The sequence below is a fragment of the Colossoma macropomum genome, unplaced genomic scaffold (genome assembly GCF_904425465.1).
Source record: "Colossoma macropomum unplaced genomic scaffold, Colossoma_macropomum, whole genome shotgun sequence".
Classification (NCBI taxonomy): domain Eukaryota; kingdom Metazoa; phylum Chordata; class Actinopteri; order Characiformes; family Serrasalmidae; genus Colossoma; species Colossoma macropomum.
Genome location: NW_023494804.1, coordinates 20,086,404 through 20,109,922, shown reverse-complemented (window position 1 = coordinate 20,109,922; position 23,519 = coordinate 20,086,404). Strand labels below are relative to the sequence as shown.

At 40.8% G+C, this 23,519-nt stretch overlaps 1 protein-coding gene across 1 annotated transcript in view; it reads left to right on the top strand.

The window, feature by feature from the left end:
* Window positions 1–23,519, top strand: part of si:ch211-127i16.2 (amine oxidase [flavin-containing] A) — a 78,292-nt gene that overhangs the window by 41,125 nt on the left and 13,648 nt on the right. The window contains 4 exon segments of the mRNA XM_036594604.1: window positions 1,215–1,315; window positions 2,904–2,925; window positions 2,928–3,061; window positions 11,941–12,027. Coding sequence (XP_036450497.1) covers window positions 1,215–1,315; window positions 2,904–2,925; window positions 2,928–3,061; window positions 11,941–12,027 — 344 coding nt within the window.

Below are 23,519 nucleotides of genomic sequence, written 5' to 3'. Positions count from 1 at the left end.
TTAAATATTGCACTTAAAAGAAACTTTACATGGCTTTGTTTAACTCTGGAACATGTAATGACCATTGGAGTTATTTGCTTTTGTTAAAAAACAAATGTTTGTATAAAAAATATTTTTCATAAAATTAAATTTTGTAAGTTACCTGTATTTTACTACGTTACACATCCCTCTGGCTCTGACTCCCTGGAGGACTCCATCTCCCAGAATCCTCAAAATGAACACATGACTGTGACGTCATCCCAAACTACCTATCATTTTGTTCACCTGTGCTTTGATTCACGTGATCTAGTTAGTATAGTTTATAAGCCTGGGCTGTTAGCTTTAGACTTCGTGAGGTATTGCATCTCTTGTAGAGCTACTGAGTGTTCATTCATGTGTTGGTTGTTCTGGTTCTGGTTCTGGTTCTGACTCTATTTTTTGGCCTTTTTCTTTACTGCTGTTCCCTTTTGGACCTGTCTGCCTGAACTTGTTTTTGTTATGTTTGTGTATTTTTGTATTTTGTCTTTTTTGTACCTGACTTTGGATCAGAATTTAACTAGTAAAGCTTCTTGTGCTCGTTTTATCTGCATGTGTCTGACTGTCGTCTGTCTCGTTATGCAGCCCGGTTGCGGCTTGATTAATATTACCTGGAATGCACAATTAAAAAATTACAATTCATTAAAGTGGAAATGTCTATTATTGCAAATGAACTCTTTGTATATTTTCAAGATAGATAAGATTTCGTGTGTTGATATTTCGTATCATAAATATTTGGATTTTACAGAGCACTAATAATTCTGTACTACACTGATTAATAATAATACAATATTTATATAATTAAAAATACATTTTTTATTTCAAAACAGAAGATTTCACAGTAACATGTCCTTCTGCAAAAGCCTGATCTTATAAAACAGGGCTACTGGGCTATAAATACAGAAATAGTTGAGAAGTACCCAGATGTCTAGATTGGATCACTGACAGTGGCTTCCAGGAAGGACGGTAAATGAGAAACGCTTGGAAGACACTGAAGGACGTATCAACAAAACAGTATATTTCAACACACTGTTTCAAACATTCATTTGACACTCTGTATTGAAATCATTACACCTGTACTGTCTGTAAATCCATCAGACACTCAGAATGGACATCCATACTGTTTAGGGCCTTTAATGTACCTTTGCACCCCTGTGTCCTCACTGTGTCCTGACTGTGTCCTCCTTTTCCTTCTCCAGCTCTGATCCACTACCAGCCTGCTCTTCCACTGGAGCGCCAGCGCCTTACCCAGTGCATGCCTGTGGGTCACATGACCAAGTTCATCATTACCTATCCCACTGTGAGTCACACATATGGTGTTTTCTCTTTTCTTCCACGTCCGTCTCATCTTCTCTGTCCCCTTTTCTCCTTTGTTTTACTCTTCCTTTGCTCTGCTCATCTCAGTTACACTCTCCTCTGTCCTCTTCTCCTCTCTCTTTCCCCATTCTGCCCTTCTTTCATCTCTCTGTTCTATCCAGCCTGTTTTTGCTGCGTGTTCAGCCACTCTCCCCAGCGTCTTTGCTTAAATGTCATATCATAATGCTCACTGGCTGCACTTCATTCACTCTTGGCCTTTGTGGGTTATATATTTAACAGTCCGTAAGTATTCCTTACATGCCAAATGTTAACACGTGCGCACCATACATTAGCCTAACTGTATTAAAGTTTGATCACATATGCCTTTATGAAAGATGCATAGGACTTTTGTGAGGCATTAGTTATGGATGAAGTTCTCATAAGCGCGTGTAATGTTGGATAGAAGCTGCAGGGGTGCGTCTCTGCCTGTTTTTTAAGTGTGTTTTGGGTAGCATTCATTTTAAATCGAAGGAAACAAACATCCCCCAGACATGCGCACGCTGGCTTTAAATGGTTCTTGTATGTTGGCTGAAGACGTGGGACTCAAATTCACTCGCAACAAACTGCAAGACAAGAGCTTTAACAATGCTTACACTGAATTATCAAGGCATTGTTCTAGCGGTAATTCAGAGAGTCAAAAACATTTGTGCAGTGAGCTCAAGAGACACTGCGCACGCATAGGGATGTGTCATGAATAATCATAAATGCATGAATTTAAGCAAGCATGCACATTTATGCCAAGAATGCCGAGATCTCCTCTCCGGTGCCTCTCCAGTTAATTGTGTTGAATTCTTCATGGAGAGCAGTAGGTGTATAGCTGAGAACCGTTTTAGCATTTCTTGCTGCAGGTACAGTCATGTGTGAAAGTTTGGGTGCCCCCAATCAAATTACATGGTTTGTTGATTTTCTAAGTGAGGATAAGTTAACACATGCTCTACAGAGAACACACTTCTGCATGTTTTAATGCATGGCTAATGTTTATTTGCTGAATTTAACAAATTGGGAACATAAAACGTGGCCTATAATATATAAAATATAACATATCTACAAACCTTAAGACCAAAAAGGTTCTGTTTGACCTGTATTGCACTGAAAATGTTACAAAAATGCTTTATGATGTTTTACCTTATGAACGTTTTTTGTAAAAAATATATTCTAAATTTGACGGCTGCAACAAATGTTACATCACCTTTCCTTTTAATGATCAGTGATCCAGTTTTGAAGGTAAATAAGATAGAAAGTTTTTATATCTATCTATCTATCTATCTATCTGTATGTCTGTATGTCTGTCTGCCTGTTACTTTTTAGATTTTTTGGTATGTTTTCTTTTTTTTCGTTCATTCATTCAAAAACCAAAACAAGCTATTTTTGCAGCTTAGTTTCCTGTTATGGACCATATAAACTGAGAATTTGTTTTTTAAATTTTAACAATGTTTACACTCAACATCAAACTGTTTTAACTAAATAAAATGAGGAGACTTCTGTTTTTCATGGCATGCGACCTTTAAGAACTTACTTTTTGGTTTGTTCAGGCATTTTGGAAGCAGAAGGGCTTTTCGGGGAGATCGTGGCGCGACCCTCTGAGGACTGCCCTTTTGGGGTCACCTTCGATGCCACGAGCCCAAGAGGGAGTCCCGCACTGGTGGGGTTCATTGCCGGAGTGCAGGCGTGCTACTGGAACAGCCGAGAGGTGAGAAGCTGAGAAAGAGTGAGAGAGAGAAGGTGAAAGTGTATGTGTGAGAGAGAGAGAATGTGTGAGATGCACAGAGGGAGAGAGGGAGAGAACATGTGAGATGCATAGAGAGAGCGAGGGAGAGAGAGTGAGAGATTGACAGAGAAAGACGGTGAAAGGGAGAAAAAGGCAGAGTGGAGGAGAAATATTGAGAAAAAGAGGCAGGGAGAGAGAGAGAGATTGAAAGACAATGAAACATAAACAGACAGACACAGTGGAGAGAGAAAAGGAGAGAGATGATAGAAAGAGTGAAAGAGGGAGACGGAGAGAGACGATGACAGAGAAAGCAAAAGTGGAAGTGAAAGATCGAGAAAACGAGAGAGGGAGAGAGATAAAGATAGAAAGACAAAGAAAGGTAGAGAAAAACTCAGAAAAAGAGAGAAAGAGTGGGGAAAAGATAAGAAAATAGAGAAAAGCAGTGAGAGCCTGAATAAGAGAAAAAAGAGTGAAAGACAGTGGATGAAAAAGAGAGAAAGAACAAGTTAGGGAGCAAAAGAGAGACAGAGAGTGGGAGAGAGAGAGAGAGAAACAGTGAGAAAGAGAGAGAGCAAGAGAAAGAAAAAGAGAGTGTGAGAGTATGAAAAGTGAGTGAGAGAGAGAGGGAAAAGAAAGTGTGATATATATACAAATACACAAAGTAAAGAGAGTGAGTAAGGGGGAGAGAGAGAGAGAGAGAGAGTGGGAGAGGGAGTGAAAGTGAGTGAGTGGTTTTAACAGCACACTGAACTCTGTGCTCCGTGTGAAGGGATCGTGTCTCTGAGGTTTGTGCTGTCTGCAGATTCTCGCGGGTCACAGTGAGAGGGGGTATATAACACACTAGAGGGACGGAGGTGAAAATGGATGCAGTCTTCACGTTTAGAGCTCTGACGACTTTTCCTAAGTGATGACTTTCAGCACTCTAAATATATATTTGACTTTGTTCATGTTCACTGAGGTGTATGTGTAATTATCACTGGTGGAAATCCAATAAACAGACTTAGATTGTTGCTGAATTAAGTTGAGAGTTTGAAAAAACGTTAGACTTCAGTCATTATCACCGGACACTAAGCTTTTCCTCTACACTCTTAAAGAGCTATGACACCCCAGATAACTCCTAGCTCAACTTTGAAAAATGCTCTAAATTATATTTAGATCAGGGGTGCACAGCTGCAGTCCTGGAGGGCTGGTGTTTAGCACAGCTTAGACAGGCTTAAGAAACTAGTAGGAGTGACAGGTAAAGCTCTTTCGTGGTTCAAATCTTACCTTAGTGATCGCTTTGAGTTTGTTAATGTAAATGGTGAACCATCAGCTCTCACAAGAGTAAAGTATGGTGTTCCACAGGGCTCTGTCTTAGGACCCATATTATTTACCTTATATATGCTACCACTAGGTACCATCATTAGAAAACATGGCATCAGTTTCCACTGCTACGCCGATGATACACAATTGTATATTTCAGCTAAACCAGAGGACAAAATTGAACTTAATAAGATGGACTGTGTAAAAGACATTAAAGAATGGATGTCAAGTAACTTCCTCTTACTAAACTCGGACAAAACAGAAGTTCTTCTTCTGGGTCCAAAAGCTGCTAGGAATAATCTGCCTACGTATACTTTTAAGCTCGATAATTTCTCAGTTGCACCAGGCACATCTGTAAAAAGCCTTGATGTCACGATTGATCCCAGTCTGGCCTTCGATGAGCATATTACCAACATTACCAGAATAGCTTTCCTCCACCTGCGTAACATCACTAAATTAAGAAATGCACCGTCGCTACAGGATGCAGAAACATTTATTCACGCCTTTATTATGTCCAGGTTAGATTACTGTAACGCTCTGCTTTCTGGTTGTTCCCGCCAAAACCTTAACAAGTTTCAGTTAGTCCAAAACGCTGCAGCCAGAGTTCTCAGCAAAACCAGGAAATTTGACCACATTAGCCCAATTTTGTGTACCTTACATTGGTTGCCAGTTAAATTCCGCATCGATTACAAAATTCTTCTACTGACATATAAAGCTTTGAATGGCCTTGCTCCTCAGTACCTCAGTGACCTTTCCTACTATCAACCGACACGCCCACTTAGATCACAAGGTGCGGGCTCATTGTTAGTACCTAGAATTAATAAAGTTACGTCAGGGAGAAGAGCCTTTTCATACAACGCCCCCCAGCTTTGGAATAACCTACCAGTCAGTGTTCGGGACTCAGACACAGCCTCCATCTTTAAGTCTAGGCTAAAAACTTACCTGTTTAGTCGAGCCTTTGGTTAATTTGTTTTCCTAACTATGTCCCTCTTATCCCCCCTATCCCCCCCTCTTTCCCTCTCCCCCTCTTTTTCCCTGAGCTGAGCGGCTGCCTGTCCTAAGAGGGTCTGACATGACTGATGCGGCCGGCGCACTGCACAGTGGTGTTAAACTGTATCCACTTATACTGTTTTGTGTCTGTGCTGTTCTCCGGTGTCGACCAGAGGAGGAATGGGTTCTCCTATTTGAGTCTGTTTCCTCACAAGGTTTCTTCCTCCTGTTGAGGGAGTTTTTCCTTGCCACTGTCGCCAAGGCTTGCTCACTGGGGACATGGACCCGGATTCTCTGTAAAGCTGCTTTGTGACAATCTGTTGTAAAAGGCACTATATAAATAAATTTGACTTGACTTGATTTGACTTAATGGTTTCCCCACTCAAACACACCCACTAAACCTGGCAATCAGCAGATGAGTATAATCAGGTGTGTTTGTGCAAGTAAATCACCAAGTGGGCACCCCCCTCCAGGACCAGAGTTGTGCTTTAGGACATTTTGGGAGGGAAAGAGGGTCATTTAGAGTGGTCTGTTCATTGTAGAGAAACAGACAGACTCAGATTTCTTTACAGTGGTGCTGAACCTACACGTTGTTTTATAGTCGTATGCAAAAGTTTGAGCACCCCTGGTCAGATAACATGTTTTGCTGATTTTTGAAAATAAATGAAAATGATTAAACACATCCTCTACAAGGAACAAACATTAACATATTGGGGGAAAAATATAAAATATAAACTGTCCATAACAGTAGTTTTGTGGTCTCTGTAGAGCATGTGTTGACTTATTTTCTTTTTTTTTTAACAAAACGTGCTTGACCAGGTGCAGCAAAACTTTTGCATATGACTGTATATGAAATAATGATGGTAAAATAGTAGTAAATCTGGAAAAATGTTTTCTATGGGGACTTTTTTCCCCTACAACATCCTGCATGTGCCTCTGCACCATGAATGAATTTTCAGGCCATACATTTCAGGCCAAACGCTTCTCGTAAATCTGTCATAAAACAATATCTCAGTGATCAAGCAGCTTATTTGTAACCATTTCATATAATAACTTTCAGTCAGAGACCTTTTAGAAGTATTAAAAGCTTCAGTCATGTGATTTCTGTAACCACCACTGTGAACAGTTCACACTCTGTAAGTTTCTCTAGAATGGAGCATTTCACATCGAACCACTTTGAATGACTTTGGTTACGTATTAACCTTGAAATTATGTAGACATTTGAAAAAATCGGTGGATTTGCCCTTTAAATGTGTTTCCTAGAATATCCCCATATCCAAGCCAAGACCTATTTTGGAACGTTTATTTTGGAGGGTGTGTGTTCTGAGTGTGAAATTGCTTCATTTGTCACTTATTGCTCACACACACGGCGATCTTGCAGCTCCACACTGTCTGAAAGCTAAGAAGCAGATGATTCCATCTAAATGGGCTCTTTGAGGCTACATGTCTGATAACTGGCCCCTTTCCCTCCGCTGCTGATAAAACGTCACATTGGTGGCAGTCATTCATTATAAATGCAGCTCAGTCTGCATCTGCCTCCATCCTCCTGCTGCCTTCATTCAGAATTCAGCAACATCATCAAGTTTTAAGACGGACACGCTCATCCGCCTGCTATGTTCCATAAACACGCTGTCCCGAGCATGCGTCACTATTCATAGTAGTTGTCTATCCCTATATGCACTGTGGGTTATGATGTCTGCACTCGCCTGTCAAAAGTTTAGAGACACCTGAAAGGTTTCCAAGCAATCTTAAGATTTTCGTTGATACTTCTTAGTTAACCCATTAATGTCCATATGTGAAATTAAAAATTTCCTTTTGCCTGCCCGGAGCACAGAACAACAGACATTGCAGAAGCAGTTATTAATCTCGGTGTTACTGAGCTCCCCTAAAGCCTGAGTAATCTCAGTGCGTGAGTAGACTGATAAGTCAATATTATAATCAGATAATAATCTCAGGGTTACTGAGCTCTGGTAAAGCCTGAGTAAACGGATAAATCAACGTGATTAGTTATTAATCTCAGTGTTCCTGTGCTCTGCTTAAGCCTGAGTAGACTGATAAATCAATGTGATGATCAGTTATTAATCTCAGTGTTACTGAGCTCTGCTTAAGCCTGAGTAGACTGATAAATCAGTGTGATCAGTTATTAATCTCAGTGTTACTGAGCTCTGCTTAAGCCTGAGTAGAATGATAAATCAATGTGATGATCAGTTATTAATCTCAGTGTTACTGAGCTCTGCTTAAGCCTGAGTAGACTGATAAATCAATGTGATAATCAGTTATTAATCTGTGTTATTAAGCTCTGCGAAAGCCTGAGTAGACTAATAAAACAATATGATGATCAGTTATTAATCTCAGTGTTGCTGAGCTCTTTTAATGGATGATCAAGCTAATGTCTCAAATGTCTCTAACGTTTCCGAGTGATAAATTTAGCATCAGTGTTGTGCAGAACTCCTGTTTTGGGGGATTGTGGGAGCAGCAGCGAACTGAAGCAGGCAGTGAGAGAGAAGAAAAAATTGAGAGTTTTTGAAACTTCATTTAAATTATGTGAATTTTTCATGAAATATATTAGAATAATTACATGAAGAAAATTGCCAACAGTTACAGCGAGGAACAGTGTGAATTAAAAACAAAAATTAATAATAATAATAATAATAATAATAAAAAGATTTTCCCATGTGCCTTACCAAGTAAAATATTCTAAATATATTCTAAATGCTTTACTTTTTTATGTTTCGCAATGGACTATATCGCTGTATACTTTTAGGACAATGTATTCAGTATTCAGTTATCAGTACTTTTTCAGAATATTTTTCTAAAATAAACTCAACTTCCTCTGTGAGTTGAGTCAAATAAATTATATAAAATCACATGCATTAATATAAATTACATGCGTTAATATAACATTTAATGCTGTTATTGTTAGTAGGTGTGACTTCTTTGGGTCACCTGAAAGTGCTGCCATTACAACAGGAATTTAAAATGAGTAGAGTTTGGCAGTGTGTCAACGGTGGGGCTTTTCTTGCTTGCTTGATCAGTTTTTGCAAAGAAAAGTGTTGAGATCTAAAAAGCTTTCTGTGTATGTTTTCAACGAAGAAAACATGCTCATTTGTATTGCAAACATTCTCTGTGTCCTCAAACCTGGCAGTATGTTCTGCTCCATCTTGCTGGTGTTTTTCTAGGCCCGTGCTTCTGGTTACTTAGCATTCCTCTCACCCGAGGGAGCTGTCAGAGTTTAGAGAGTGGACGTGCAGTGTGATTTTGCAAGCCTCGTTTTATTAGCAGGTATTAATGCTTAGCCTCGCCAATCCATACAGACGCTTTCATGCCATTAGCTTCTGCTTTCTGATCTCAGCATGTCTGATCTTTTGCTGCCCCAAAGCTACAGACTCCCCACTGCTCCTCAGATCCACTATTGCGTGGTCAGTCCGCATTAACTTCCAACTACTGCTCTGGACACATTTACTCAGCACAGGGCATACAGATGTTTTGATTTCATGTTGTCTCGTAACATCTGTCAGTTTGGTGTAGTTACAGCTCAGCAGCTGGTGTGGGGGCCTGATTGTGCTGACATTCATAACTCACTGTAGGGGAGGGTAAGGGGCAGATTTATTCTAATCGATCAGACACGCAGTGACCCGCCCCAGTATGCTGCTCTGAACTGCATTTTTATCCTAAGGGCTCGTGTTGGACGATATAGCTTTTTCTTTAGTAAATGAAATTGTTCTATATAGAACCATGACATCTCAAAGAACACTTTGCATTATTAAAGGGTTCTATGCATCATGAAAGAGTTCTTTAGACTGATTGAGTCTACACACTACACTACAGAGTACAGACACCAAAAAGGGTGGTTCCTCAAGGGTTCTTTAGTAAAGAAAATGGTTCTATATAGAACCATGAGCTCTCTTTAATGGGCTCATACTGTACTACACACTTAAAAAGATGATAGATAGATAGATAGATAGATTCAACTTTACTGTCATTGCTCAGTACAAGGCAACAAAATGCAGTTAGCATCTACTAGAAGTGCAAATAGTAGCAATAATGCAAAATGAACAGTGCAAATGTGCAATAACAGGCATAAATATAACATATCCATGAAATATATAACTATATGAACAATATATACAGAATTATAATTATATCTATGAATGAATGATATATGCATATATATATACACATAATACTACAATATAAACACAATATATAAGGTATGTTACGTACTGTTGGAGTAGGCAGTTATGTGTTGTATTCTATATACAGTGAACAGTCTGTTGTATGGAAATGCAAGGGATAATAAATAATAAATACATATTGTGTGCAACATACAATACTACAAGATTAGCAGAGTGGTGTGGAGTTCAGCAGGGTGATAGTAGAGGGAAAGAAGCTGGACCTGAGCCAACCGGTTCTGGTCCGAATGCTTCTGTTTCTCCTCCCGGAGGAAAGGAGGTTAAACAGTGTGTGGCTCGGGTGGGAGCAGTCCTTGATGATGCTGTGCGCTCTGCGCACACAGCGCTGGTGATGAATGTCTCTGACGGCAGGGAGCCATGTGCCAGTGATGCGCTCAGTGGTCCTCACCACTTTTTGGAGGGCCTTCCTATCGGCCATAGCGGAGCTGCTGTACCATGCTGTCACACGGTTGGTCAGTATGCTTTCGATGGTGCAGCAGTAGAAGTCTGTGAGAATCTGAGGAGACAGATGTTCCTTCTTTAGTCTCCTCAGGAAGTAGAGGCACTGCTGTACCTTCTTAATCAAGTGTGAGGTGTTGAGTGTCCATGAAAGATCTTCAGAGATGTGTACTCCCAGGAACTTAAACCTGGAGACACGTTCTACCTCAGAACCATTGATTCGGACAGGAGAGTGTGTGCAGCTTTTGTTTTTCAGGTAGTCCACAATGAGTTCCTTGGTTTTGTCTGTGTTGAGGGAGAGGCTGTTGGTGGTACACCAGGCAGCCAGGTGCTGGATCTCCTCCCTGTAGGCCAATTTATTATTGCTGCTGATGTGGCCAACCCCTGTGGTATCGTCTGCAAATTTAATAATGATGTTTGATGTATGCAGAGGAACGCAGTTGTGGGTAAACAGGGAGAAGAGCAGAGGACTCAGTACACAGCCTTGTGGGACACGGGTGTTCAGGGTGAGGGGGGAGGACATATGACTGCCCAATCTCACAGACTGGGGTCTGTTTGTCAGGAAGTCCAAGACCCAGTTACACAGGGGGGGTAATGAAAATGATTAAAACATTGGCTCTGTTAAGAATCATGAGCTCTCAAACAACCCTTGTGATTAAAGGGTTCTTTGCATCATGAAAGTGTTCTTCAGACTGATTCAAAATGTGCTGTAAATGGTTCTCTATAGAACCTTTTTAAAAAGGGTTCTATATAGCACCAAAAAAGGATTCTTCTATTGTTAACCTAATGTTAACCTCTCATGCTCGACACATTCTCCATCATTCTGAAGAACTTTTTCCCGGTGCAAAGAACCCTTTAATCATGCAAAGGTTCTTTGAAAGTTCATGGTTCTAAATAGAACCATTTTCTTTACTAAAGAACCCTTGAAGAATGACCATTTTAAGTGTGTAGTACAGTGTGATGCTGACATACTGTGTTATTGCTTTTCATATTTTTTATGGCAATATTTGAAATATATTTGATCGGTATTAAAAGTTTATGTCATGGATATGTCATGTATTGAGTTGGCAGTTGAAGGGGAAATCAAAATATCTGTCTATCTATCTCTCCATCCATCCATCCATCCATCCATCCATCCATCCATCTAATTTGCCTTTTATGAGCTCATTCATAACCAGGCTCAGTTCTGAGCCCACTGGTTTTAGCTCTGCCCTCACCTGAACCTAGTAATACTCTGATGAGATGATTCATCAAACTTGTTATGCATCCATAGTATACAAGCCTCTTCTTGCACATTTACACTGAGCATTTATCTTATTGTCTGATAATTGAAGGTGCTTCCATAATTTCTTAGGCATCTGCGTTCTTTAAGCATAAATGCCCTCTTAGAAAGTGTGAAAAAAAACCTTCCAAATAGTAAATAGAGAACCCAACACCAAAATAACAAACAAATTCTGGAGTATTTGAATTATTCAGACCAGCCCTAATTGTTTATATCTCTGTGACTGAATTATGCATGATGCATTTTTTTAAATTGGTATAACTCCCCTTTAACTGCAGTGAATATCATTTGCTGGGTGATTCGGTTCATTTTAGGACAACAGTTTAAAATTCATAAAAACTAAATTTCCTCTCTGGAATTGTGCTTTCTGTCTGCTTTATGTTTACAACACTGTGTTATGTTCCTTTTGTCTAACTCTGAAAGGAGATGACAGATGAGTTACCTTTATCTTTAGCATTAGCTTAATTAATGCTATCATAAATATCGCCTGATAATGTGATATTTGGAACTTTGTTCTGAACTTTCTAAATGCTGTCTGGTGCCACTAAAGGCCTGCACCTTTCTATTTCCTCTAAGAGAAACAATGAAAAGCCATCACGACTCGCTGTGCAGAGAGATCTAAAAATGAAAGGTGCTCTATTCTTGCTCCCTTTCAGATGGAGGAGAGGAGAGATGCTGTCGTTGCTAGCTTGGTGAAGTACCTAGACCCAGAGGCAGCCTCCTACGTCCACTACGAGGAGAAAGTAAGTGTTGAATTCGGCTTGTGTCTGACACGACCTCTGAGTCATCTTCCTCCACGGTCACGAACTCATCTTTTCAGCACGGCTTCATTAAGGCTGCTGTATGTTAATTGGTAGACTGCAGCGCGGCTCTGTTAAAATAAAACGTGCTAACGTGTTCTGACAAAGGTTCCTCTCTTGATGACAGGCTTTAGCATTTTGGTCGAGCTCGTGTTTAGACGGGCGAACGTCTGATGATTGCTGCAGTGGTCGAGCCTGTACTCAGTTTTGACAGGATGCTAAAATAAGTTAGCTAGCTAGCTAGTGCATCTTGGTTGATGGAAGCTGCTTCTACCTTTCTCATATGTAAGACTGCCTTTTTGTTGTTGTTCTCTCTTGGCGATTGGACTGAGAGCAACACAAGGATGCTGTCCCACACCAAAATAAGCAAAGGCAGCTCAACAGGATGTCAGTGACTCATCGTTTACTTCTGACTTGCTGTCTGGACTGGAGGTTAAGATTGCATGACCGGATTCTTAATGCATGACCATTCATGTCAACTCCACATGAGAACTTTAAGGCAAATAAATCCACTTCAGACCATGAGATCAGCCTTTCTATTTCATATAAACTGCAAAATGCTCTGCCTTCAGCCTGATTACTCATTGATGAAGGTCTTACAGTAAAACACATGGAATTAGGTCTGCAGTTGCTGCTGAACTTGACCAGATGCCTAGGCTTGACGGATCTTGGTGAGACTATTAGCTCAGCTTCTTTACACCGCAAAGCTTCAGTCAGGCCTGTCTCTGCACCTCATGAATTAGTCAGAATGTGAAAACTCTCGCTGTTCTCAGATTTACATCTTCAGCGTGAAGTTGGGAGGAGAATGGAAAAGCCGTTAAGGACAGGCAGAGTTAGTCACCTCTCTCCTGACACTACGCGGGTTTTTCTGGCTTCCCTGCGCTGTCAGGAACTCCTGCGACTTTTTTTATACCTCTCATGTGGCAAAGCTGTGGGAGGAGAGAAGAAAGCACCTTCAGAATTGTATGGCCACATCCAAAAAGGTATTCTCCTGTCTGTCAGAGCCAAAACGGCTATTTATTCCCATGGAGGACTTCAGAGGAGGCCTGCGCAATGCAGGCGGCGACATATAAGGCGTAAGTGAGATTGACAGATGGACACGTCAGCCTGACAGTCATCACGGCGCCGATCTGTGCTGCAGTTCTTCTTTCTCGCTGCTGAGACGGGTCACGCAGTGCTCTAGCACTTAGCCAAGTGCTGCTCTTGCCCGGAGGAAGTCCGCGAGAGTGAAAGGCCAGAGGGCCGAAGACTCGCTAATGCTAATGATCCCCGTGTGAAGTCCCCCAGCAGCTAAGCGGGGACAAGTGATATTAATTAAGGTGTACACACATTGCCTGTTAACACATATTTGCATGTAGAGACAGTTCCTCAGTGCCGGGAGTGTTGATATGTTGGTGGACCATAACAACATAATAACTGTAAACTTTGTATAGACTACCATTCAAGTTTGGAATTGGTTCAAAAATAGGGACGGTTGTGTGTTGATGACATCTTTTCTTACACTGTGAAAACTGGCTCGTCATATCAACCTAAAAATGACTTCATCTGGTAACAAGTGAACTAACTAGTTTTATTCAACCTTAATAAATACTTTGAATTAACGATTCTTTCAATCAGTGTAATTTTTTGAGGTAAATAAAACTAGTTCAGTTGCTTGTTACTACATGAAGTATTTTTTTTAGGTTAATCTAACAAGCCATTTTTTACAGTGCAGGGCAAAAATTCATTTTAGAAGGGATCTGACCACCATCTAGACAGCTTCCTTATAACAAAATCATTAGAAAAATAACCCACTGCGTTACAATAATTAGAGCAAAACATTTTTTGAATATTGAATAATGTTGGGTAACGACTAATTTAGGCTAAATAGTTAAGAGTGAATGTTTGAAAACTGTTGGTTCCACATAATTTTTTCACAGTATCAAACTTTGTTTTATTTACCAATACCACTTAGCCCTTAGCCCTCCATTTAGCGCGTTCACTGAAAAAGGAACATAACAGAAATTAAACCATTTTTGGAGTTTGTCCAGATCAAAGTGATATGTTGAAAATTCATATTTATCCCAAGTTGTCAGAAAAATTCAGGTTCCAGTAGTTATGGGCTGGAGGAGGCCAATTGTGTGCTAGCAAGCTGGGATGATTTTGCAGCTCTATGCAGCCTTATAGTTTAAACAACTGATGCCATCAAAATATCCCTCGAGCCAGCCACAATGAAAAAAACATGGATTCGACAGAGTTAAAGAGTCAACTATTTTGGAGCCGACACCCCGTCACTACTACTACTTGCTAACTAGGTGAATTGCTTTTAGTAACTAACACAGCTGCAGTGGAGTGGAGCAGGATAACTCAAGCCAGGCGTGCACTACACAATTCTTTGCCCAGTTTTAACCCTGACATGCCTCTTGCGACAAATTTTCACAATCAGAAGCTATTTTCCAGGTCAAAACTTGATCGAAAGCAACTGACGGTGCGGATCATGTGGTAGTGTGAGAGGAGAAACAAGTAAATCTTAAGCCCTCAGATCAAAAAATGGTCGAGGGCCCTCAGATATTATCAAACATGTTTGATATTTACGACTCAAAACTTTCACAAGTCTTGTAGTGTGAGAAGGTCAGAGATGCACTTAGTGAGTGGTTCAAATAGCCAATCAGAGAGCTAGATGAGCAGAGAAACAGGCAAAGAGATGATTAGCTTAATTTGTGTCATGTGATCTGAGGAATTCTGGGAGCTTATGTTATTAACCGCAAGATGACATGTTTTATGAAGTAAATAACATTGTACTGACATAAGGGACCATAAACTAAAGTGATGGACAGTTTGTTTCATTTATAATAATGTTATAACTATGTTCTTCTCAAATGATAGAGCTTATACAAGGCTATGCAGAGGCCTCAATAAAAACACTATATTAATTGTATATAAGTACAAAAGTTCAGCTTTTAAGATGTTACAAAAGGAATAAATGTCTATCACCCTTATGCCTACCCACTTAAAATGCCAGACTTACTACATTTACCTCATTAAACATCCTGTGTCATCTAGCGAATAATGGCATAAACTGTTCATAAATCCTCAACTACTAACTTTATAAGTACATAATTCAATGTTTATTCATGTGTTATGAAGTCCTTATGCAGATAGCCTTCAAATAAACTGTTACCCAGTTTTGTTTGTGCACATGCACATCCATTTTTATACTTCTTAAAACACTAATTTGAAAAACAGCTCATAATCATTAGCAGGCAAATTTGTGGTTCTGAAGCTCACTCACTCGCTCAACACTTACGTGAGATAAAAGTCACTCAGTGTCTGATTCATATTCTTTATTCTTATAGTAAGTGTCTGCAATAACCTCCTCCTGCAGCGGGGATTTTTAAACTAGTTGTTAACCTAGACCAGGGGTCAGCAACATGTGGCTCCGGAGCTGCATGAAGCTCTTTTACTGCCCTGTTGTGGCTCCACAGCAGAATCAGATTTAAGTAAAAATAAAATTATTTTCCTTTGCAGTAAAATAAAGCTCTGCTGATTGTTCTAAACACAGTTTTAACAATAAACGGTCTTAAATGCTGGAGTTAATGTAGCCTGTAACTGCTAATTCACCGTTTAACCCTAACAATGGACTTATTTGTGTTTACAATCTCTCCAGCTGGTTTCCTGATATGTTTAATCTGCAACAAGAAACTGTCAAGCACTAAAATGGATGGGAATGGGAAAATTTGAACTAGAAGCTGGCCTCAAAAATCGCACATTGAGAGACATTTTACACAAAGCTATTTTACTTTTGTGTAGAAGTTTTCTGCCAGAGATGCAGAAAAAAAGCAGCTATATGTGAGCTAAAGCTTAAAAGCGCAAAGTAATTCTGCGTTTTTGTTTTTATTTTTTAGCCTATACTAGTACATTAGCACGTGCTGAGACTTATTTACAGCCAAGATGGTAAAATGTTTGTGGCATGCGCCCGCCCCCCCACCTTCCTGCCGGCTCTGACGGCCATCATCGTCGGGGCTCGAACACCCAGCGGCGACGAACCTCGGCCAGGATGGCAGGGAGAGAGCCGCGAGTGGGGAGGGGGCGGAGCGCAAAGCCTGAGCTCCGCCGAGTGACGCAAGTGATGGTGGGAGGAGGAGGAGGACGACGACGACAGTGCCGGCAACAAGAGGCATGAGGACAAAGAGCGAGTCCTGAGCTCCGTCGCCCGGGCCCTGCCCCTTGTTCCGCGAGGCCGCCTCATTACAGCTCACGTTCGACCCAGGCGGCCGAGCTGCAAGCTGCGGTGGTGAGGAGGAGACGGAGCGGCGAGCTCTCGTTCCCTCTTGGCTCAGGTGCTCACGCTGCCCTTAATGAGAGCCAGCTGATGCTGATCTGGCTGGCAATGTGAGCGCCTTTAAAAAGAGCTGAGAGGGAACAGAGCGAGAGAGAGAGGGATGAGCAGCAGCCAGGAACTGAAGAGCTGAAAAGCTTGAGGAAGACTGAAAAGTCTAGTTAGCTGACTGAAGCCACTGAAAAGTGGCCAGCATAGAGTAGGTTTGAGTTTGTGTTTATTTGTGTGGGTGAAATTATGATATGGCTGCCGCTCGTCCCTCTCTCTCCCGCTCTGTTCCCTCTCAGCTCTTTTTCTTGTAATGGACAACATACAAATCTCTTTTTTGTTGTTTGTTAAATCACTGTAAACGTGTGTCTCCACTTGTAAATGATGGAGTGAAGTCTTTAATATAAGGAGACATAAATTTTTGATAGGAGAATAATGCATTGTTGTGTTGACAGCAGATGACCAGAAGACAAAGTTAAACCAAACAGGAGCCTGAGCTTAAGGTATCCGAGCAATTATGGGGATCCCTGCTGCTCCCTCGCTCCCAGCAAAATCGCCTACTCCGCTTTCACTCTGCACCACTCACATAATACCCTCCCACAGTAGTGACTTAAAAAGTCCTGCGGGAGATACAGCCAATGTCTTCTCAACAGGCTGTCATATGACCCAATCAGAGAAGCAGAAAGAAAAAAATAGCCTGCAAGTTTGTTATGAGTGCGTAGGCTGGTTGTCCATTCACTGCCATAAGCTTTCTTTGCACAGAGAGAGAGCTTGAGAAAAGACCCAAAGGCACAAGAGTTGGCAACCCTGCATAATGAAAATAATAGAACCTAATGCTAAACAAACTTGATATTTGATGGCGTGCCCTCTCCCACTCCACCCCTCCGTCTCACAAGATTAAGTGTCTGCTTTATAATATACAGTCTGCTTTATTTGAGCTATTTTTGTATATAAAATAATATTATGACAAGGCAGTCCAGACTTTTAAATGGAAGTGTAAGCATAATTTTCAAACATTTTGAACTTCAGCTTAAAGCAGATAAAGTGTAACATCTTAAATTAAAGGAGTGCGCCCATAAATCGGCCGTCAGAGTTGTGTGCTGTCTATTTGTCAAATTGGACGGCTGACAGCAAACTCGCTGAGAACTTCAAAGCGCTGTGCTCAGAGAGGACGATCAGCCAAGTCTGGCATTATTACTTTCAGAAACTGTTTTAATAAAATCTTGTGAATGAAAAAAGTATTTAAAGTATGAGCAAATTAATTTCTGAAGCTAATTTCTCAGTTCTTGGTTTTCAGATTACAGTGCCAGCGTGAATTAACCAACTCACCCAAATAGTAAAATACATACTCATGAAAAGCCCAGATGGTTTTCTATACACGTCATTTAAGGGCTTAGGGGTTATATAATTGCCAACTGAATCATTCCATGCCAAATGACTGCAGCTTCACACTGCAGATTTTGGAGCTGCTGAATAGAAATTGAAGTAACACTTTCTTTTGCAGTCCGTTAAGTTCTAGGTATTAACAAGGTTAACCCCTTAAATGGCCAAAGTTTTATTACACACTTATATAACCTAAGAATAGCTCAGCCAGTTTGCACTGACGTCCCTGTAGTTACTGAATGATAAGCCTTAGGCCCAATCCCATTTCTTATTTTTACCCCTCCCCCTTGTTTTTGAGTGTCCCTTTGCTTATTGGAACTGAGTTACAAGCGGTAGTGGTTGAAATCTTTCCCTACAAAACGGGACAACCTTCAAATAAAGAAGAACATTAATTCATTCATGACCAGAGGAGGATGGGTTCCCCTTCTGAGTCTTGGTTCCTCTCAAGGTTTCTTCCTCCTTCTCTTGGGAGTTTTTCCTTGCCACTGTCGCCACTGGCTTGCTCATTGGGGCTCGGACCTGGATTTTCTTTCTGTAATGCTGATTTTTTTGACAACACCTGTTGTAAAAAGCGCTATATAAATAAACTTTGCTTGCTTGCTTGCTTCATTAACAGGCTACTAGCGGTGCTCTGTAGGCGATCCTGCCAGTCTGCAGTGATAGCAGAGGAGGGTAAAGTTCAGCAACCTCACTGCTGGTCTTTAGATAAATTTAGGGAATCATATGCCTTCAAAGAACGGAAGAACTAGCTTTTTGTTTGAATTTAGCTAGCTGCTATCAAGACATCAGCATACTACTAGTGATATTTTATGCTTGTTAACTAAGATAATACAGCGGCTGTCGTATTTTTAAACGAAGAAAATACTCATGTAAGTGTTTCTTTGGTCGCTTGCGCAGCCATCTTGCTGGTTTTCCTATTTTTCTTATAACACTCTGTTTGGAGGGCCATGTAGCCCTAACACTTCACCCTGCCCCTCTATCTCAACATAAATTGGGACACCCCCTAGGCATGAATGCGCAAAACAGAGGGGTAAGGGGTGAAATAGGATTATTCCTTATGTATGTAATAAGCCTGTGATTGTAAGGGGTTAATAAGTATTTTGGGTATCATGATAGTAAATTCCAAGGCAGTCTTGGACTACATTACAATAAATTGTACTACAATGCCCAACAGGTTCTGAGTAAATATGTGGTTCAAACTTCAGAACAGTGTAGTTATTTGGGTAAAAAGTACTGAGTAGTCGTATAAAGTGTGCAAAATACCCCCTTGTATTTGGGGGTCCCATGTTGGCTGGCTACTCTAGGGTTGGCATTTTACTACAGCGCCACCTTGAGGCAAACCAGTGCTGCATAACTAATTGATTAACAATATCAAAGGCAGAGGCCCGCTGTTTTGTCAGTGAAGCAGCTAAACAATGACCTTTTCCCTGAATTTGTATTTTACTCTAATGGATAGAATAACATTGTAATAAGTTTATTTTCAGGGAACCCCAAAATTTTGATTTTGAGACATTCAGGTGGTCCAAGGGGTTAATTAGGGGGTCTAGGACATCCTGTGTTTCACACCTTGGTTATATGTCATAAAAGATTGAAAGATTGTACACAACAGAGACACTTATACGGTATGTATGCATCTTCTTCACATGTGCTAACAGAGAAACAATAGATTTTTACTGATGCTTCAAAATGCTGAGTAGTCATTCAGTAAAACTCTTCTTAAAACCAAACTAGAAACGGTGAATATAAAAAGCACTCTAAAACAAACCATTACATCTGGATAATGTTGTGAAAGTCAGTTAACATTTTGGGGTCCTTTCCACACAAGTACAATGGGGCCCAACAAAATATTGCAGTCTGGGCAGCTGAGGACCGAATTTTCACGGACAAAATTGGGCTTGAGTTGGGCTTGTTTTCTAATGAGATTTTTTAATGTAGTACATTTGCGTTTTTACAGATATTTCACAGATTTTCTCTCTTGCACTCTCACTGTCTCTCTCCAGTGCACTCTCTCTCTTGTGCACTCTCTCCTGTGCTCTCCTCTCTCTCACACTGTTATAGTCTAGCTGAGTGTGATATAGCTCTCGAGTTTGAGGAGTGGGTGAATGTGCTCTTGAATGAAACAGTGGATGATGAGAGGGAAGTGCAAACGTGCTGGGCTGAAACGTGTGACATGGTCATTTTATAAGATTTGGGGCTGTTTGAAAAAATATTCAGGTCTTTAGCCATGGAAATCCAGGTCAGGCAAAACCGCTGCTTCTTCCCATTTGCTTCAGAAAACTATCTTTGTACTTTGTGCTGTTTTGCCACACAAGTTTCTGATTTACATTGGAGTTTGTACCATATGCTTGTGCTGTTATTACTGCTGGGCATTGAATTTAGTTAAATCATCTTGGAACTTAATATGTTATGACAAGTCGTCCAGGTCCTAGAAGCAAAGCAGCCCCAGACCATCACATTAACACCACCATGTTGTGTTCTTATGGTGGAATGCAGTGTTAGCTTTATGCCCTGTGCAGTAGGCCCCCTTTTTTTCTAAAATGTTCCATCTTTGACTCATAAGTCCACAGAATGTTATCCCAAAAGTCTTGAAGGTCATCTAGATGTTTTTTTTTGTTTGTTTGTTTTTTTTTGTTTTGTTTTTTTAGCAAATGCAAGACAAGCTTTTGTGCTATTTTTGGTCAGCAGTGGTTTGCACCTTGAAACTCTCCCATGGATGCCATTTATGCAAAGTGCCTTTCTTATTGTGGAATTGTGTACATTGGCCTTAACTGAGGCAAATGAGTCCTGCGGTTTTTTAGATGTTCATTTTGTGACCTCCTGGATGAGTCAGCATTATGCTCTTTTTAGTAGACTGGCCACTCCTGTTAAAGTTTACCACTGTTCCAAGTTCTCTTCATTTGTGGATAATGGCTCTCACTGTGGGCGGCACAGTGGCGCAGTGGGTAGCGCTGTCGCCTCACAGCAAGAATGGCCTGGGTTCGATTCCCGGCTGGGTGACCAGGGTCGTTTCTGTGTGGAGTTTGCGTGTTCTCCCCGTGTCTGCGTGGGTTTCCTCCGGGTTCTCCGGTTTCCTCCCACAGTCCAAAAACATGCAGTCAGCCTGATTGGATGTGCTAAATTGCCCCTAGGTGTGAGTGAGTGTGTGAATGTGTATGTCTGTCTGTCTGCCCTGTGATGGACTGGCGACCTGTCCAGGGTGTGTCCTGCCTTCCGCCCAATGACAGCTGGGATAGGCTCCAGCACCCCACCGCGACCCAGAAGGATAAGCGGTTTAGATGATGGATGGATGGATGGATGGCTCTCACTGTGGTTCTCTGGAGTCCCAGAGCCTTAGCAATGGCTTTGTAACCCTTTCCAGACAGGTGGATTTCAATGACTTTTCGAATCTGTATTTGAATCTCTTTAGAACGTGGCATCATTTGCTGCTTTTTGAACCTTCTATCCTGCATCATATTGCCAGACAGGTTCTATTTAAGTGATGTTTAGATTCAACAGGTTGGCAGTAATCATGCCTGGGTGTGGCTAGTGAAATTGAACCCAGTAGTCAATTGAATTTGGTTAACTGGATGATTTAGTAGCTAAGGGGGCAATTACTTTTTCACACAGGGCCAGATAGGGCTGAACAGCATTTTTCTTTCAGTAAATCAGATCATCTGAAAGTATTACAAGTATGTTACAAGTATGCAAAAAATAGAACAAAAATGGGCAAATATTTTTTTACAGCACTGTATATTTCCTGTGTGGTATCTGTATGTACTGGGTGATGTGGCTGGAAATTTGTACTGAGTTACCAGCCTAGTCACACTGTATTTCAGTTCATTTCTTTTAGCTCCAAACACAGTATGTAAACTTCCTTTGTGCTACAGCTGTGCTGTGTGCTACAGAGACCCTCTGCCACTGTGGCTCTTCTGGTCTGGTGTGCAGTAGCCTTTAGGCAGCTGCAGTAGTCTTTTTATTCTTCCTCCTTTGAACTAAACAGACAAGAAACTCTGACCAGTGTTGGTTCTACACTGCTCCCTGGTGAAGTACAGAGTTCAAGCATCTCATGGGTCTTTAAAATGAGAATGTATAAGAATGTATAATATTAGAGAGAAGCTAATTTTTGTACCCAACTATCCTAATTTACTCTTCAATTTGTAAAACTTTCACGACTGTTCAAATATTCTAAAGTTTTCACTCATCCCTACTAATATTGAATCTTTGCCTATCGTCTGACACTGATACTGAAACTGTGAGTGTTGGTCGATATCGTTACGAGATTAATTAAGATTTAAAATGAGCTATTTGTAATTGAAGCAATTCTCTTAAGCATGAGCAGATTTGTTACAGGACTGTATCAGATTCATTTCTTTTTTCCCCTCTGACATCCTATTCCTTTTCTGCTGCTCTCGGCTTGATACCGATACCTGGTATCTGATCAGTGGCATCTTGTGCTAAAAAGTATGTTCATAGTTTACATATAAGAACATGTTTCTCAGTCTTGGAGTGCCTCAGCACTGCACTTTTGACTGTTTTTTCCTGCTCTAATGCAGTTGATTCTATTCATCTGCTCATTATCTAGCTCTTTATGAGCTGAACCAGGTGTATGAAAGCACAGAAATCAATAGCCTGTGAAGTGAGTGGGTACACCAGCGCTGGGGAACACTTAGAGTCAGTTAAATAATGAATGTGAGCTCAAAGTGCAGACTTTCTGCTTTAATTTGAGGGTATTTACATCCAAATTAGGTGCATGGTGTAAGAATTACAACCATTTTCATATATAGCCACTGCCCCCCCATTTTAAGGGGTTCGAAAATAATTGGACATTTGGCTGCTTAGCTGTTCCCTAGCCAGGTGTGTGTTATTCCCTCATTATTTCACTTACAAATAAGCAGGTAAAAGCTCTAGAGTTGATTTCAAGTGTGGCATTTGCATTTGGATTCTGTGGCTGTGAAATCTCAACATGAAGCCCAAAGAGCTGCCAGTAAAACAAGTCATTATTAGGCTGAAAAATCAAAACAAACCCATTAGACAGATAGCAAAAACATAAAGTGTGGCCAAATCAACTATTCTTAACCCCTTAAATGGCCAGGTTTATCCAATCCAATGCTGGCGGGCCCAAAGTTTAATCTCACACTTCTATAACTTGTAAGAAAAGCTCAGCCAGTTTGCATTGAAGTCCCTATAGTTACTGAATAATAAGCCTTTGTATGTAATAAGTCTGGGATTTTAAGGGGTTAAAAAGAAAGAATGTACTGGTGAAACACCAAAAGTCCCTGAACACCAAAGAAAACAACTGGATATGAAGAATTCCTTCGTTGGTAAAGAGAAACCTTCAAAACAGTTGACCAGATGAAGAACACCCTCCAGGAAGGAGGTGTGTCAGAGTCAAAGTCAACAACCCATAGAAGAACTACACAAGACTACAGACGGAGAGTTTACCATGAGATGTAAACCGTTAGTAAGCCTCAAAATAAGAGAGACCAGATTAGAGGTTGCTAAAGTTGTAGCAGAATGATGAGAAGAGAAAGGAAAGAAGTGCTCATGATCCAAAGCACCTCATCTGTCCAGCATGGTGGAGGTAGTGTCAGGTTTGGGCTGTATGGCTGTATGGAACTGTTTCTCTTGTATTTAGTGATGATATGACTGCTGACAGAAGCAGCAAAATGAATTCTGAAGTAGTTTCTCCTCAGATTCAGCCAAATGCTTCAAAACTCATTGGACAGTGCCTCACAGTGCAGATGGACAGTGACCCAAAGCATACTGT